Source organism: Neolamprologus multifasciatus, chromosome 20 (assembly GCF_963576455.1).
Source record: "Neolamprologus multifasciatus chromosome 20, fNeoMul1.2, whole genome shotgun sequence".
Classification (NCBI taxonomy): domain Eukaryota; kingdom Metazoa; phylum Chordata; class Actinopteri; order Cichliformes; family Cichlidae; genus Neolamprologus; species Neolamprologus multifasciatus.
Genome location: NC_140458.1, coordinates 14,858,608 through 14,872,520, shown reverse-complemented (window position 1 = coordinate 14,872,520; position 13,913 = coordinate 14,858,608). Strand labels below are relative to the sequence as shown.

At 38.9% G+C, this 13,913-nt stretch overlaps 1 protein-coding gene across 3 annotated transcripts in view; it reads left to right on the top strand.

Annotated features, from left to right (window-relative positions):
- Positions 1–9,787, top strand: part of LOC146494654 (sterile alpha motif domain-containing protein 10-like) — a 60,641-nt gene extending 50,854 nt beyond the window's left edge. For all 3 annotated transcript variants that reach the window (XM_085147177.1, XM_085147179.1, XM_085147178.1), the window contains one exon: positions 8,132–9,787. In XM_085147177.1, coding sequence (XP_085003303.1) covers positions 8,132–8,154 — 23 coding nt within the window. In that variant the 3' untranslated portion in view covers positions 8,155–9,787. The remainder of the gene's footprint in view (positions 1–8,131) is intronic.
- Positions 9,788–13,913: the final 4,126 nt, after the last annotated feature.

Sequence of the window (13,913 nt, the reverse complement as noted above, 5' to 3'; positions counted from 1 at the left end):
GTGACCCAGTGCTTTCCATTTTGTTCATGTTCAGTTTATTTTGCCACTTCCTGTTTCATTTCCTGTTTGTTCCTGTGTCACCTCGTCTCGTGCCATTAGCCAGATTATGTTCAGCTGTGTACTCACCGGTCTCTCATTATCATCCTCATCAGTCTGTGTATTTAAGTCTTCTGTTTCCACTCGTTCTTTGTCGTGTCATTGATGATGTTTAGGTTGTGTTGTTGTTTCCGCCAGTGTTCGGTCAGCCAGCCAGTCAGCCAGTCAGCCAGTCAGCCAGTCCGTCCGTCCGTCCGTCCTTCATTCATTCATTCATTCATTCATTCAGTCAGTCGTCCAGCCAGCCATGTCCTTCCTCTGTTCTGTGTGTTCACTCCATCATCAATAAATCACCCAGCTTCACCTACCTGCGAGTCCTGCGTTTGGGTTCCTTCTTCCTCGCCTCCACTCCACAACGCCTGACACTTAAAAGGAGTGTTTTTCTTTTTATCTGCTGCAGTCATTGTTTTCTCTGCGCATTGATGACTGGGTGGCATCAAAGGGAAACACGTGCACAGTCTCCTTTCTCTGTATGAGCACGATTATATGGTTATTTAAAGCTTCCAACATTTTCTGTACATTTTATATTCCAACTTTAGCAGAATTACCTCATCCAATAACCCAAATGTAATGATGATAAGTGCCATAGTTTTTCTTGGTGTAAGTTTGTATTCAAAGCCAAATGCGGGGCACCTTCACTCAGTTTAAACACTATAATCTTCAAGATCATGACCTATATCAAGAAGCAGCAACATCCTGGCTGAGCACATACCTTGAATAAAAGGGATTCTGCAACATTTAAGGGGAATTGCAAGAAGCTTACAGCCTTAATCGTTTCTAGATTGTTCAAGCTTAAAACAAAAAAATGTCTTTCAGATTATCCTGAAGAACAAAGCTTTTTCTGCAAAATTCAAGAAAAAAAATGCCCAGTCTCCCTTAACATGAGTGTGGCTGAGCAGTGAAGTGTTTTTTGTCATCAAGTGATCATCATCAACTGATGGCACAAGGGCTCTTATAATCACCAGTTAGATACAAACAAGTAAATGAAACACTCCTTGTACTTTGACAAGCTCTCCACTTTCAGTATCTGATCATGCATGCTGCTGAAGTTACTGTTTGGTTTTCTGCATATTCCTACTTGCTGCAGACCACTTTGGGGTTAGTGCGGGAAAAATATGTTTATGTGAATTTTAATCTTTCAGTGGCCCATACATAAAGCTGTATACAGAGCCAGAGAGACGGAAGAGCTACACATCTGGGGTTACAGCACGAAGCCGTACAAAAATCCTGCATGGTTGTGCACTGTTGTCAAGGCATGGACAAGTTAGCCAGTTAAACATCCACAACAAACTAACAACAATAAAGATGAGGCGTAGATCATCTTCAGTTTGAGATATAGTGAAGCAGTGAAGAGAGTTTATGTGGTTTAAAATATTATCGTGTGATAGTTTGAATTTACATTCAGTAATGAAAACACTGGAGTTGTAGTTGTCTATTAATAAAAATGAATTCTTAAGAGCTTAGAAGCAAAGGTTGTGCCTGAAAGAGCACTAATGTAGATATATTCGGGGTGAGAGGCTGGGGTTGCAGAAAATGTTTGAGAGTTGCTGAATTAAGAATTGTAATTGGTATAAAACCCCTACAGTAATTAATGAATAAGAAGAAAGAGCACACAGGACTGAATTGGGTGACTACTAAAGACTAAATTCTAATTTGTTTCAGTAAAAGGTGCTGCATATGTGATTCAAAACACTATGAAACAAACAGCTCTTTCTTTGAAGTGGTAATTATACAAAATCAGTCTCAGGTTAGCACTCAGTACTGTTTGACATGGATGGACCACTCCCTCTCATCTTTTTGCCTCATTCACTTCACTTACAGATATAGAATGTAAAAGTGCATTTGATGGCATGCGTGCCAACCAAGCATGCTGTATTAAATTAAGCTGAATTAAACTGAGACATGTGATGCAACTTACTGGTAGGCAGAATTACTTTTGGAAACTTCTATTAACTGGAAAATGCATTGCAATGCAAATGTAATTTCCCAGTTCAGCAGCCTCTGACTTTAAGCTATAAGGCCAAGCTAATTTGGTGCCCTCATAAAACACCCGAGTTTCACAGGGTTTCAGGGTATTCAAAGGTGATAAAGGCAGGTCGAGGTGTGAACCCTTGGAAGAAGCGATAATGGGGATGTTTCAGTGGCTGAAATGAAATTAGAAGTGTTATGAGGTGGTGTGATGTGATGAGGTGCTGATGAGGTGCTCATCTCAGGAAAAGGTGAAGGTCTGGACTGAAACTGGTTTTGTGTAAGATCAATCTTGTCATTTTCTAAAAAACAAGTTAATGTTGCAGTCAACTTAATGTAACCAGTGTCAAAGTCATCCACAATTTTATTGTCAGAACCTCTCAGAAGTAGAGGAGAAAGAGGCACAGCTGTTGCCTAAAGTCAAACGTCGCAGTTTATTGTCAGTGCCTCAGCCAACTTGTATCTTAACCATTCCAGTAACATGTCTGTAGAAATAAGACACCAATGGCTGTGATTTAACTGACCATTTTCATCCAAACCACTGATCCCACTGCTTTTGTATGATTTTGGCGTGTCTGTAGCTCAGGTGGTAGAGCACGTCACCTACAAATCAGAAGACTGGTCATTCGATCGCCGGCTGCTCCAGTCTGCATGCCAAAAATCCTCGGGCAAGACACTAACCAGGTTGCTCTCCAATGCATCCATCAGAGTGTGAATGTTAGACACAAAGCACAAAGTGCTTGTATGAATGAGTGTGACTAGGTGAATGGGGCATGTTGTTTAAAGCATTTTGAGTGTTCAGGTAGAGTAGAGAGGCACTACATAAGAACCAGTCCATTTACCATTTGCCATAAAGCTTCATAGAGACATTTATGGCCCGCAGATTATCCTCTTATTTCCAAAAGTCCCATAACTCTTCCTTTAGCCCTACCAAAAAAATAATATTGAAATTTTTTAGTAAAATATATTTCTGATGGAATTAAGTTTCTGTGGATCAGTCACCAGGTGGGGCTGGGTTAAGACGGAAAAAATATGCTGATGTGAGGAGAAAAGGGAATGAGGATGACGCTTTGGCTTGTGAGTCAGATGTGGAGAAGGATGCTGATGGTGAAACGGAAGATAGAGAGAAAAAAAGAAAGAAGCAGACTCACTCAGTGGTTAATGCATATTAGGATTCAGACTTGTTCATCTTTGCTCACTCCACACACACTTCTAACTATTCTCCCTGAATGATTCGCCCAATACACTTTCAATTCTGGGGTGATTTAGCAGAGCCGTCATACCAGCTGTCAGGTCTGATTCATCTCCAGTGGATTTACCAAAAATTAAATATTGATCTCACAATAACTTTTAAAAAAAAGGGGGGGTGAAAATACAGATGCAGCAGTAAAGCTGAATCTGATGGGAGCTTGTCTCTGATCTGAGCCGCGATAGCACACTTTAACGCAACCCTTACAAGGCTCTCACATTATTGATGTCAGGATTGCAGAAGGCTCTGTTCAGTAATTCTTAAGCTTTTACAAGCAGTGCAGACTTTCTCTGTCTCTCTCCAATTCATTAAAAAAGCTGAAACAGAGCTGTGATACAAAATTAAAGGGACAAATTATAGAAAAGAGCACCTAAACACCGGGAGGGTACAATTTAAATATGGAGAGGTGAAAAAGACTAGACTAGTGTGCCATAAAAAGGAGGACAGAGAGCTGAGACTGGAGGTGAAGTGTTTAACAGAGAAAAATACTGGAACTGAAATTAACAGATCACAGAGATAAAGAAATGAGACAGGTGAAGAGGTTAATAAAGGGACATTGATACTTGATCTGATTTCACTTTCATTCTCTGACTACGGGGCCCTACTTTTCTGCTTCTTGTTAATCTGCGTAAAGCAGGCTCAGTTGCTTAAAGCAATGTAATAACATTTCACACTCAGCCAAGAATGAGATTACTTTGGCTGCAAATTATGGTTGAAAATGCTCTTCTGCATGCGATATCCAGTGAAAATCAAAACTCTTGTCTGTGGATAAAAGGGAATTTTGTCTGTTATTTGATGTCCATAAAAATTGTGGAAAGATTTTTTTAAGATGTTCCCCATCTGGAAATTTTGATTATTAAATGAAAACATTTCATGATATTTCCATGCCCTGAGAAAATAGCAAAATAAAACTGGAGGTGCAGAAATGCAAAAATAGACTAAAACACTAGATGGGATGGTTGGAGGGGGATGTTTTTGCCTCCACTGCACCAGCTGTGAATGTTCATTTTTAAGATGTCTTTCACAAGTCACCCAACTTCATGAAAGCCCGTGACTAAACTGCTACTCTGCCCTTTAAAGGTTGGCTGTGGTGACTTCGATGGTTAGGTATTTTTGGTTTCTGTAATAGCAGCCCTTCCTGTGAGCCTCATAGGAACACATAATCTCTTAAAGTCCTCACAAGCCTTTTCTTTCCTCCCTAAACTCCTGATATTCACTTCTAAAGACTTTTCTAGATTTTTCTCATTGGCTTCTTTTTTCTTTCCTTCTACCATATAAAACATGAATGGAAACAAAATAAATACAACTGATGTTTTAGAAAAGACAGTTCATTTTCAGTCATTGCTGCAGATCCATGTAATGGATCTTGTCTTACTTACTGACCACTCAAAGCACTTTACAACTCACCTGCCTCACAGCCGATTAACCTATAATTCGGGTCTTTTGATTCTAGGCTGAAGGCGGTGTACCTTGAAGAAATCCATCCTAATCAGAGAGAAAGCAAGCAAAGTCCACAAAGAAAGGCCCAAGCAGGGCAGGAGTTTCAAACTAGGAACCTTAAGCAGCCTATCACTGTGCTTTAAAATTACATAACTTGTTTGGGACACTAAAAAGCCCAAGGTAAAGTCTTAAGGCACACATATATATTCATGTTTGAGAAAAAAAGAACTCTACATCAATTGGCATGTTTTCAGTTATTCTTTTGACTGTATTGCTATATATGGGCATTTTTGATAACATGACATGAAATTTTTTGCTTTGCAATAGCTCATCTTGCCTCCTTCACCTAATAAGATGTGTTCATGTAGTCCAAGAGTCTTGTTGCTTCTGGTTCCCCTCCAGTGCTCTTTTGAAATTGGCCAAGTTTCTCTCAGAGGGGATGTTTGGTTTCCAAGTGCCTGCTTGCCTTATTTGGCACCATGTTCATATTAGACGACTTCTCCTGACAGATGACACGCTGAGGCTGAGGGCTGCTGACATCCGCGGTCTAGCAGAAGTCATAAGAACGGGGGATTTTAAGATCATTTCTGATAGCTTCTTCTCCCTGTGTTCAGGGGGGCTGCGGTCACATTGTTGGTAGATGTGTTTGGTTCATGCAAGAAAATGATTCATGTTCCCCTATCTGAAATCTTGTTACGCTCTTTGCTAAACCAGGGTTTAATGTGTTACGCTATGATAATTCCTACCCTCCAGAAACAACATGAAATGACTTAGTTCAGTTTCACAGAAACCTCTTAAAAAACAGGGAATAGAATTTGCATCTGTATTGGAAAAAGGGGGCCTACAGCTATCAGATATTGGATATGTTTTATTTAGTTTTACGGCATGTAAATAATAGTCAAGTAATTGTCAGTGATGAGTAATGATCAGGCAAATGAACGATAAGGGAATTGATAGTAATCTTTTGCATATAAAATACCAATCATCTATCTAACCCATCCAACCATAGAGAGGCTGATTCCAGTGAGATAAATGTGTTCTGATAGTCAGGGTCCATTTCATGGTTAAAAACAAAGTCCAGCTCACAATGATGTGACTCTTGGAGCATAACCCACCTCACTCCTTTACATATTGTTTAATATTAGACTGAAAAACTTTTGGAATTCACTATTATAAACTTTTCATCCACTTTTTAAGTCTGCAGACAGTAAGCGTTTGAAATGCAAAACATTTGAAAGAATGTAGATTTACATCCCAGCATCAAAGCTAAATGCAAATTTATACATGAGCACATCCATTCTGGCAGTACTATGCAGCATACAATACTGCTCTTCATGTATACAACCCTGCTACTGTTGGGAAAGGTGCGGTGCCTTATCTTTTTTTGTGTGTGTGGATCTTTTATTTATACTTTTACACACTCCATTTCAAGTGTTCTCGGTAGAATTGGTTGCTTTGTTTTAGTCAGCAAGTGAAAGGTAAGGTTGATGTCTTTCAAAGCCCAGAGCCACAGCTCTCTTAGGGCAACGTAAACCATGCAGAGGTTGTAACATCTTGAATGCTTTGGGAGAGAGGATTCACATCAGAGCCCAGTGGGAGATCCACCTTCCCTCTTCCTCTTAGCCACTGGTTGCGAATAATATCTTTATAAGATACTGTCAGAAACACCCCCCTTCTTCTTCAACATATCAATTTTTCCTCAGTCATTCTGTGCATTTGTATGCAGCCATCTGCCATATTTTAGACTCTTTCCAGTAATTATCTAAAACTGATGAAGTTGCAATTAACCTCTACAAAACACCTGACACCACCCACCCACCCCCAAATGCAAAAAGAAACCCTGTCAATAGCACTTTGGCTGCCTTAGGAGACTACCTTGGTAACCTTTTTGCTCTGAATCGATTCTGTGATGTTGCCCATCCTTGCACAGCTTTACTCGGAGCTCCCTATGGTGCCCGCCAGCTGAATTAGAATATGAATGAAACTCTGAGCGTGACAGACAGAGAAGAAGGAGGAACATGTCATTTCTCCTCAGAACAAATTTTGCTCAGTTGAGTTTCACCCCCATCCTCCCTTCTTCCCACCCACCTCCCCTCCTCTGCTTCATCTAGGCTCTGACGACTCCATAGGGAGCTCATTTAAAAGAATTTCTATCACAGAAACTGTTTTCTCTTTGTCTGTGCAAGCCTCAAGTCATATCAGCGCCTCTCTGTCCTGTCTGCTTTTCCATTCTGTCCCTCTGTTGTTTCCTGGTCGAGGTTTACTACCGTTCTACGTTACATCTGTCTGTGTTGGCTGCAAATCTACAGACAGGTATTGTCTCTTCCTTGGCAATCAGAAGAGGAGGGCTTGGAGCTGAAATGCCAACAGTCTGGGAAAGAAAAGTCCGCCGTTCTGCTGACACTGGTGTCGTTTTAGGATGCAACAAACTGGCTAGTTGTCAGGGAAACCACCTGGTTGAATCTGTTGTTTGAAAAGACCCAAGAATAGATAATTAGAGTAGAAAAAAAGGTTTGCTAATTAAATCCCTTTTTTGTAAAGATCTGTAGCTTTTTCTACCTCCAATTATTAATCATTTATTGCCTTTTTCACTACTTAGTACCATTATTCTACTTCTTAGTCAGTCTGCCAGTGCTTGTCCAAATTACTGTTTGTTTTGGAGACTGTTGCTCTGTGACTGAGTACAGCGTATTACATCAACAGAGATTAATCACAAAAGTTTCACAGTAGTGTAAATGTGGTTGTATATTTTACTCAGAACAACAAGCATGAATTTTATTCCGTTGTTCGGTGGTTGTCTTTTTCCCCCACATCTTTAGTTGAACCTATGAAAAATGCAAACAATAACACAGTTTGATAGCCATGAAATAGTAGTTTTACACCAACATGGTGATTCCCAAAGAGGTATTAGTCAAGTTTAGAGCACACCCCCCCCCCCCCCCCTCGAAGAAAACAAAATCTGAGGAGACTGAACCAGGCCTGAAGACTATCCACTGCAGATGATTAGTATCTTGGAGGGGGGGGGGGGGGGGGGGGGGGGGGGGGGGAGATCTGACACAGGATTATAGAGATGTGTCTGGTCCTTCCATTTATCCATCTACAGTTCACCAAAACCACAATGAAAGGTTGCTGACAATAAGGCATCCTTACTGAGACACATACTTGGATATTAGAAAGACTCTTAGATACGTCTGTGCTCTCAGGACAGCACAGACTTGCACTGAGCGCATATAGAACAAGCATACCAACAGAGAGAAATGTGTATTAACTATTTACTGAGGTCACAAAGGAGTATGATGTAAGAACAAACTAGTGCTGCACTTTTGCATGTGAATCCTATTTATGTATTCCCCTCTCTCTTCTCTCCCCTCTCTGCAGCCTCCTTTGGAAATTTCTCTTAGCTCATCCCTGGATCCATTTAGTAGCCCTTTCCCTCATCCCTTGTCACAATACGTCTCTAGGAGCCATGGAAGAGCTGCTGTCTTCAAATATGTGAGCGGAGAATCAACGAGTGAAAGGGGAGAGGACAAGCTTATAGACTACATGCCAACCAGTCTGGAGGATTCTCATTCAACACGGCCAATCGGGTTTACAGACACTGAGACAGAGACAAAAACCCCGCTCTAGGCAGGGTTACCCCCTGTAACATACGATGAGATGATAAGATGAAAAGATGAAAGATTAACCATCTTTGTGATGATGTTTGCCTGGCGCGGGTATATCTTCTGTCATAGCAAATCTCCTTTTGGTTTCCTTTCTCAGCTGGAATGCACTGATTGAGTAATTTCAGCAGAAGCTGTTGAAATTATATGTATTTGACATAAGTAGCGGTTATTGAATGAATTATTTTTTTTTGACATGGTTTCACTTAGTTTGTAATAAGCATTTGGCCCAGTGGCAAAGGAAATGTGGATGTAACCATAGATTTATAGGCAGTGCTACAATTTAGACAATGGAACCTTACGTTTAATCTTTATCTCCCTGTAAAGTAACAACCATGAGCCTATTCAAAGGTAATTAGAGCTTTTGTTAAAAGCATTTGACTAATGGCAGTTTAATCAACCCCTCACCCACGTGTCGCACTGCATTTTCCTCTCAGGACATTGGTTTCAGAATTTGCAGGCTTGGAAGATGAACATTAACACTTCAGGCTGAATGTCATTCCCACAATAAAATTTTTGTATTGTGACTAATCTGCAGTATTTCAGTGAGAATTTAGAAATATATATTATAGGGTGTGAGCATTGTAGAGTAACATACACTTTAATGTGTGTATACTGTAACAGTTCTTTGGTCTTTTATTAATGAAATGGATCCAAGGGGCTCACAGAGTTAATGAGATTATAATTGCTTGATAAAGCAATAATGCAAGTGCTAAAAGGTGAAGAAGATGCACATCTGTAGAGATGGGATGCACCGTGTGAGCGTCTGCTGACAGAAATAAACACCTTGCCCTCTACAGTGGCAGTATTTGCAAGCCTTGTAGTTTCAGTCCTTTGTCTGTGATCCTGTATACTGTATGTCACCTCTTACACACAGATACAACAAGAAGGATGAGTCTCTGTTTGTGTTCCATCTTGTTTCTGTTCCTGATGTGATGCTGTACTGTCAAATGGTCAGAAAACAAGATACGGTTGAGATTCCCACTGTGAACGAAACCAGCACCTTTGATGTCCTTCTAGGCAACAGCAGACAGCGACGATGACAATGATGCTCAAGACAGATGATTAAATCAGTGAAATGAAACGTTAAAAAAACCCCACACAACTTCCAAAACATCTGCACCAACCATCTTCCAACTGTCCTTTTACAAGGACGCTTTGAGTAATGTGAGATATCGACTGTTAAATGGGAAGAAAACACACTTTTATTTTTAGATGAAAAAATGTACTGTAAATACTGGTTTACATTGACTGATGATTTATGACCTGCAAAAGGAGAAAATGTTTCTCTGTTTTACAGATTCAACAGTGGATGGAATGGAAAATGATGAAAGCTGTCATCATGTTTTTTGAATAAACTAACTGAGATGAATTGTTGGTTGAGTTTTTAATCGGCAGCCTTTGAAATGCATGTATTTGACAGTAAAATAACAATGGGGGGGACGGCACAACAAATGATGCTAAAAGGAGGAGACAAGACAAAGGAAGGCATAAAAGAAAGAATGGAAAAGAAACAAAAAAAACAAGCCCCAGAATAACATAATCAGACTTCAGCCTGATATACACCGCCAAAACCTATGAATCAGCCCTTTATTTAGTCAGTCTTACAATATAACATCCAACATTTTTCCAAGATAGAGAGATATTTTAAGTTATTTAAGTTAAAGTAATTTTCAAAACTACAATTGGTTCCTCTAACCTTCTTGAAACACAGCGTCTGAACAATTGGAAACAGTTTTTTGGCAAGCAGTGCTACCATTATCAAATTGGCTACAGAGCCAAACGATAGATTGTCCTCTCTGTTTCGACAAATCAACCCGAGTCTCTCTTGGAAAGGAAATTGGTTTGGATATTTTGAAATAAATACACCAGACACATCCAAAAATAAATGCAACACGGTTCCATTTTTAGCTTTGAAGCTGCTAAAAAGGTTGATTTGATGGTGAAATAATGTTTAAGACTTCTAAAAAAATTAATATGTAGCTTAAACTGTGAAATAACATTTTTATTTTCTTGCTAAACAACTTGTGGGTTTCTACCTTCATTATACATAAGCAAAGATAAAGATGCATAGAAACATTTCATTTTATTTTGTTTCGCACATGGTAAAACAGTAATTCATTCCCTACACACAAACCTTTCTTTCAATTAAAATAACACTGTATCCATGCATGAAAAGATGCAGGAAGAAGAATAAATTCTTATTAACGCCTATCTATAACAGTGCAAGTAGGCACTGACAACCAAAATACACTCTTCTACAAAAGACACTATTCTACACACAACAAAACAAAACAAAACAAAACAAAACAATATAATCAGCAATGAGCAATACCACTAGATAGCAAAGTAAAAAGGATAGTTCTTTCTATAATTAACTCCTGTTATTTTAATCTTCTTCATATTGGTTTAACATTTTATTCTTATAGCACCTTTTAAATTGATAAACATTTGTACAACCCTTAAGATGATCATGGAGAGAATTCCACATTCTTATACCTATAACAGTTGGAATCATTTGCCTTTGTGTGGTCCGAGCAAACCTTAAAATAAAACTTCCTTCTACTATCACCATTTTCTGAACACAATACAATTAATCTTTGTAACTTCAGAGGCAATGTTTTTTTTTGCCCTAAACATAATTAATAATGTCTGTAATTTCACTATATCTTCTAGTTTTAATAATTTCAATTTTATAAACAAAGTATTTGTGTGTTCTCTATATTTAACATTATGCATAATTCGTAGTGCTCTCTTCTGTAATAAGTATAATGGTTTTATATTAGTCACAAACACAAACGCTTGGTTTTAAAAGGTCACAAAACTTCCCCTCAGAATTGAAAAGTGCTTCTAGAAATTATAATTTGGCGTTATTAGCTTAAATGAAGTGTGTTTATAATTTCAAGTGTGTAAAAATGTTCAAAAATATTTTTTTTAAGAAAAATAAACTCAATTTCAATTACAGTTACTGAAAAGTTGTACATGCTTCCTGAATTGTGGGTCCATCTGTGACGACTCTGACTCTGTGAATGCAAAATAGTGCTACACACGATTATTGTGTCTTGCATGCGCATTCATGCACGCACATTCACAAACACACACACAAACACTGGCATCCAATTACTGAGAGACATGAAGCATCTCACCTGTTAATAACAGGGCACATGTATAATAAACAGAGTCGGTGAACAGTAGCTTTCTCAAGCTTGACAGGGAAAAAAAATCTGGCGCAGATGGTTGGGTGGTGCAATTAATTGGATGCTGTTTACTGTTAAGTGTCTTTTCTTTCTCTGTGTGTCATTTGTAGATGAATGAATTCCTTTCAGAAAGCTGCTCTTTTATGATTATTTGCTAAAATACCCCAAAGCTGACACCCTTCTACCAGATTGTTTATCGTTATCTGCTAGTGACTTTGATCAGATGGATCTTAGTCATATGACAGCACTGAAATTGAATGAAAAACACTCTGTCCTCTCTCATCAGCTATATCTGTTGACAAGCCCTTTAACAGTTGCTTGAGTGAATTTCCTCTATGGAATAAACTTAAACAGCTAGAGAAATTAATTTTTACTGGCATCCCTCAGATGTTAATACAGAAAACTAGTACAAAACACATTAGCATGAAATAGTGCATGCCTGCTCCCCAGACTTTCACTGGAAAGGTCAATAACAGTCAGCTGCTGGTTCAACTTTTCAAGAGCCTTTAAGTGCACAGACCACTCCACCTGGCCAATTTTATAAACTATTAAGTAGCCTTTTGCTCACTCAGCAGAGCAGGAGTGGGAACATAAATCACTGCCATGGTTGGAAGTCTTAATCAGGGGTCAGACTAGGCTCTGTATGAACTATTCATTAACAGCCATTAAGGAAAGCAAATTTCAGGATCAGCTGGATATTCGGTGTAGAATGGCAGCTGCCAATTGCACCCCGCAGACTTGGTTTGTCAACTGAGTGCCCCCTCTGGCCTAACAGATCAGAGATCAACCCCAACAGTGTCTGTACCAACACGTGTCGCTGCATAAAGTCCAGTCACACATTAAATAGCGACAACAATGCTGCAGGAACCCAAATATTTATATCCAGTAATCAACAAGAACTGTTTCTAACACAAAACAGGACTGCGCTGCCCCCTTGTGGAAGAATCCGGATAACCCTTGACTGAAAAGAATAACGAAACCATATGAAAGCTTTTCAGTGGTAATAACTTAATGTTATATAGTCCAATCGTGTGAAATTAGTATCTATGACTATTCCCCACATGGGTTTATCTTTTTATTGCAAAAACATGAAGCCACATAAAAACCTAATCACTTTGTATGTTATAGGTAGGTAGGTAGATAGATAGATAGATAGATAGATAGATAGATAGATAGATAGATAGATAGATAGATAGATAGATAGATAGATAGATAGATAGATAGATAGATAGATAGATAGATAGATAGATAGATAGATAGATAGATAGATAGATAGATAGATGGTGGTTAACACTGTTGCCTCACAGTACTGAGTTTGACTCCACCATCTCCACTGAGGTATTTCAGTAGTAGTATTTCTTGTTCCACTAGCCCACTTCTCATGAGTTTGTCTTGGTTTCCCAGCATCTGATGTGGACTTTAGTAAACCAGGTCACATCCAAGTTGGTATGCTTTCAGCTATAAGTGTCACGTTTCGTATATGTGTCATGCTCCAGATCTAGCCTGGGGACCCTTCCTGGACACATGCTGATAGGGACATATATACACTCACTGATCACCTTATTAGGTACACTTTGATGGTGTCTGGACTGTCTTGGACCTCATATCCTTCAGAACTCTCTTATTTTTTCCTCTCCGAGGTTCATTATTATTGTAGGATCTCTGTGTTACAATATAAAGCCTTGGATAATTTTAGCCATTCTCCTCTGACCCCTGGCATCAGCTAAGCATATTTGCACAGGCGACTGCTGCTCACTGGATATTTTCTCTTTTTTAGATCATTCTTTGTAAACCCTAGAGACGGTTGTGTAGGAAAATCCCAGTAAGCCACATTCAAAGTCACTTAAATCACATTTCTTCCCTAGTCTGATGCTCAGTTTTAACTCCAGGAGTCCATCTTGACTCTAGGGATGTATATATAGCCATTCTGAGACACAGCAAAGGAGTTGGCAAAAATGCTGGAGACTGTGATGAGGTTAATTTTACTTTGTATTTATTATTGCTTTTTATCTTAATTCTTTTTCACTCATTTTGTTTTGAAAAGTGTGCCATTGTGTACTGTTTTTTTCTCATGCTCAAGTGCATGCAGGTCTTGGGGTCATGATATTTTTCATCAAGAAAAACCTTTTTAATCGCTAATTTCTCGCCTTCTCGGAAATATTTATTAGGCATTATTGAAATACCAGTAATACTTTTACATTAGTCAAACCTGCTATAAAAATGAGGCTCTACCGCCCTCCTCTGGCAATAACGATCCCACATAAATTACATCATGGTTCCTGATGATTTCCACTAATAGGA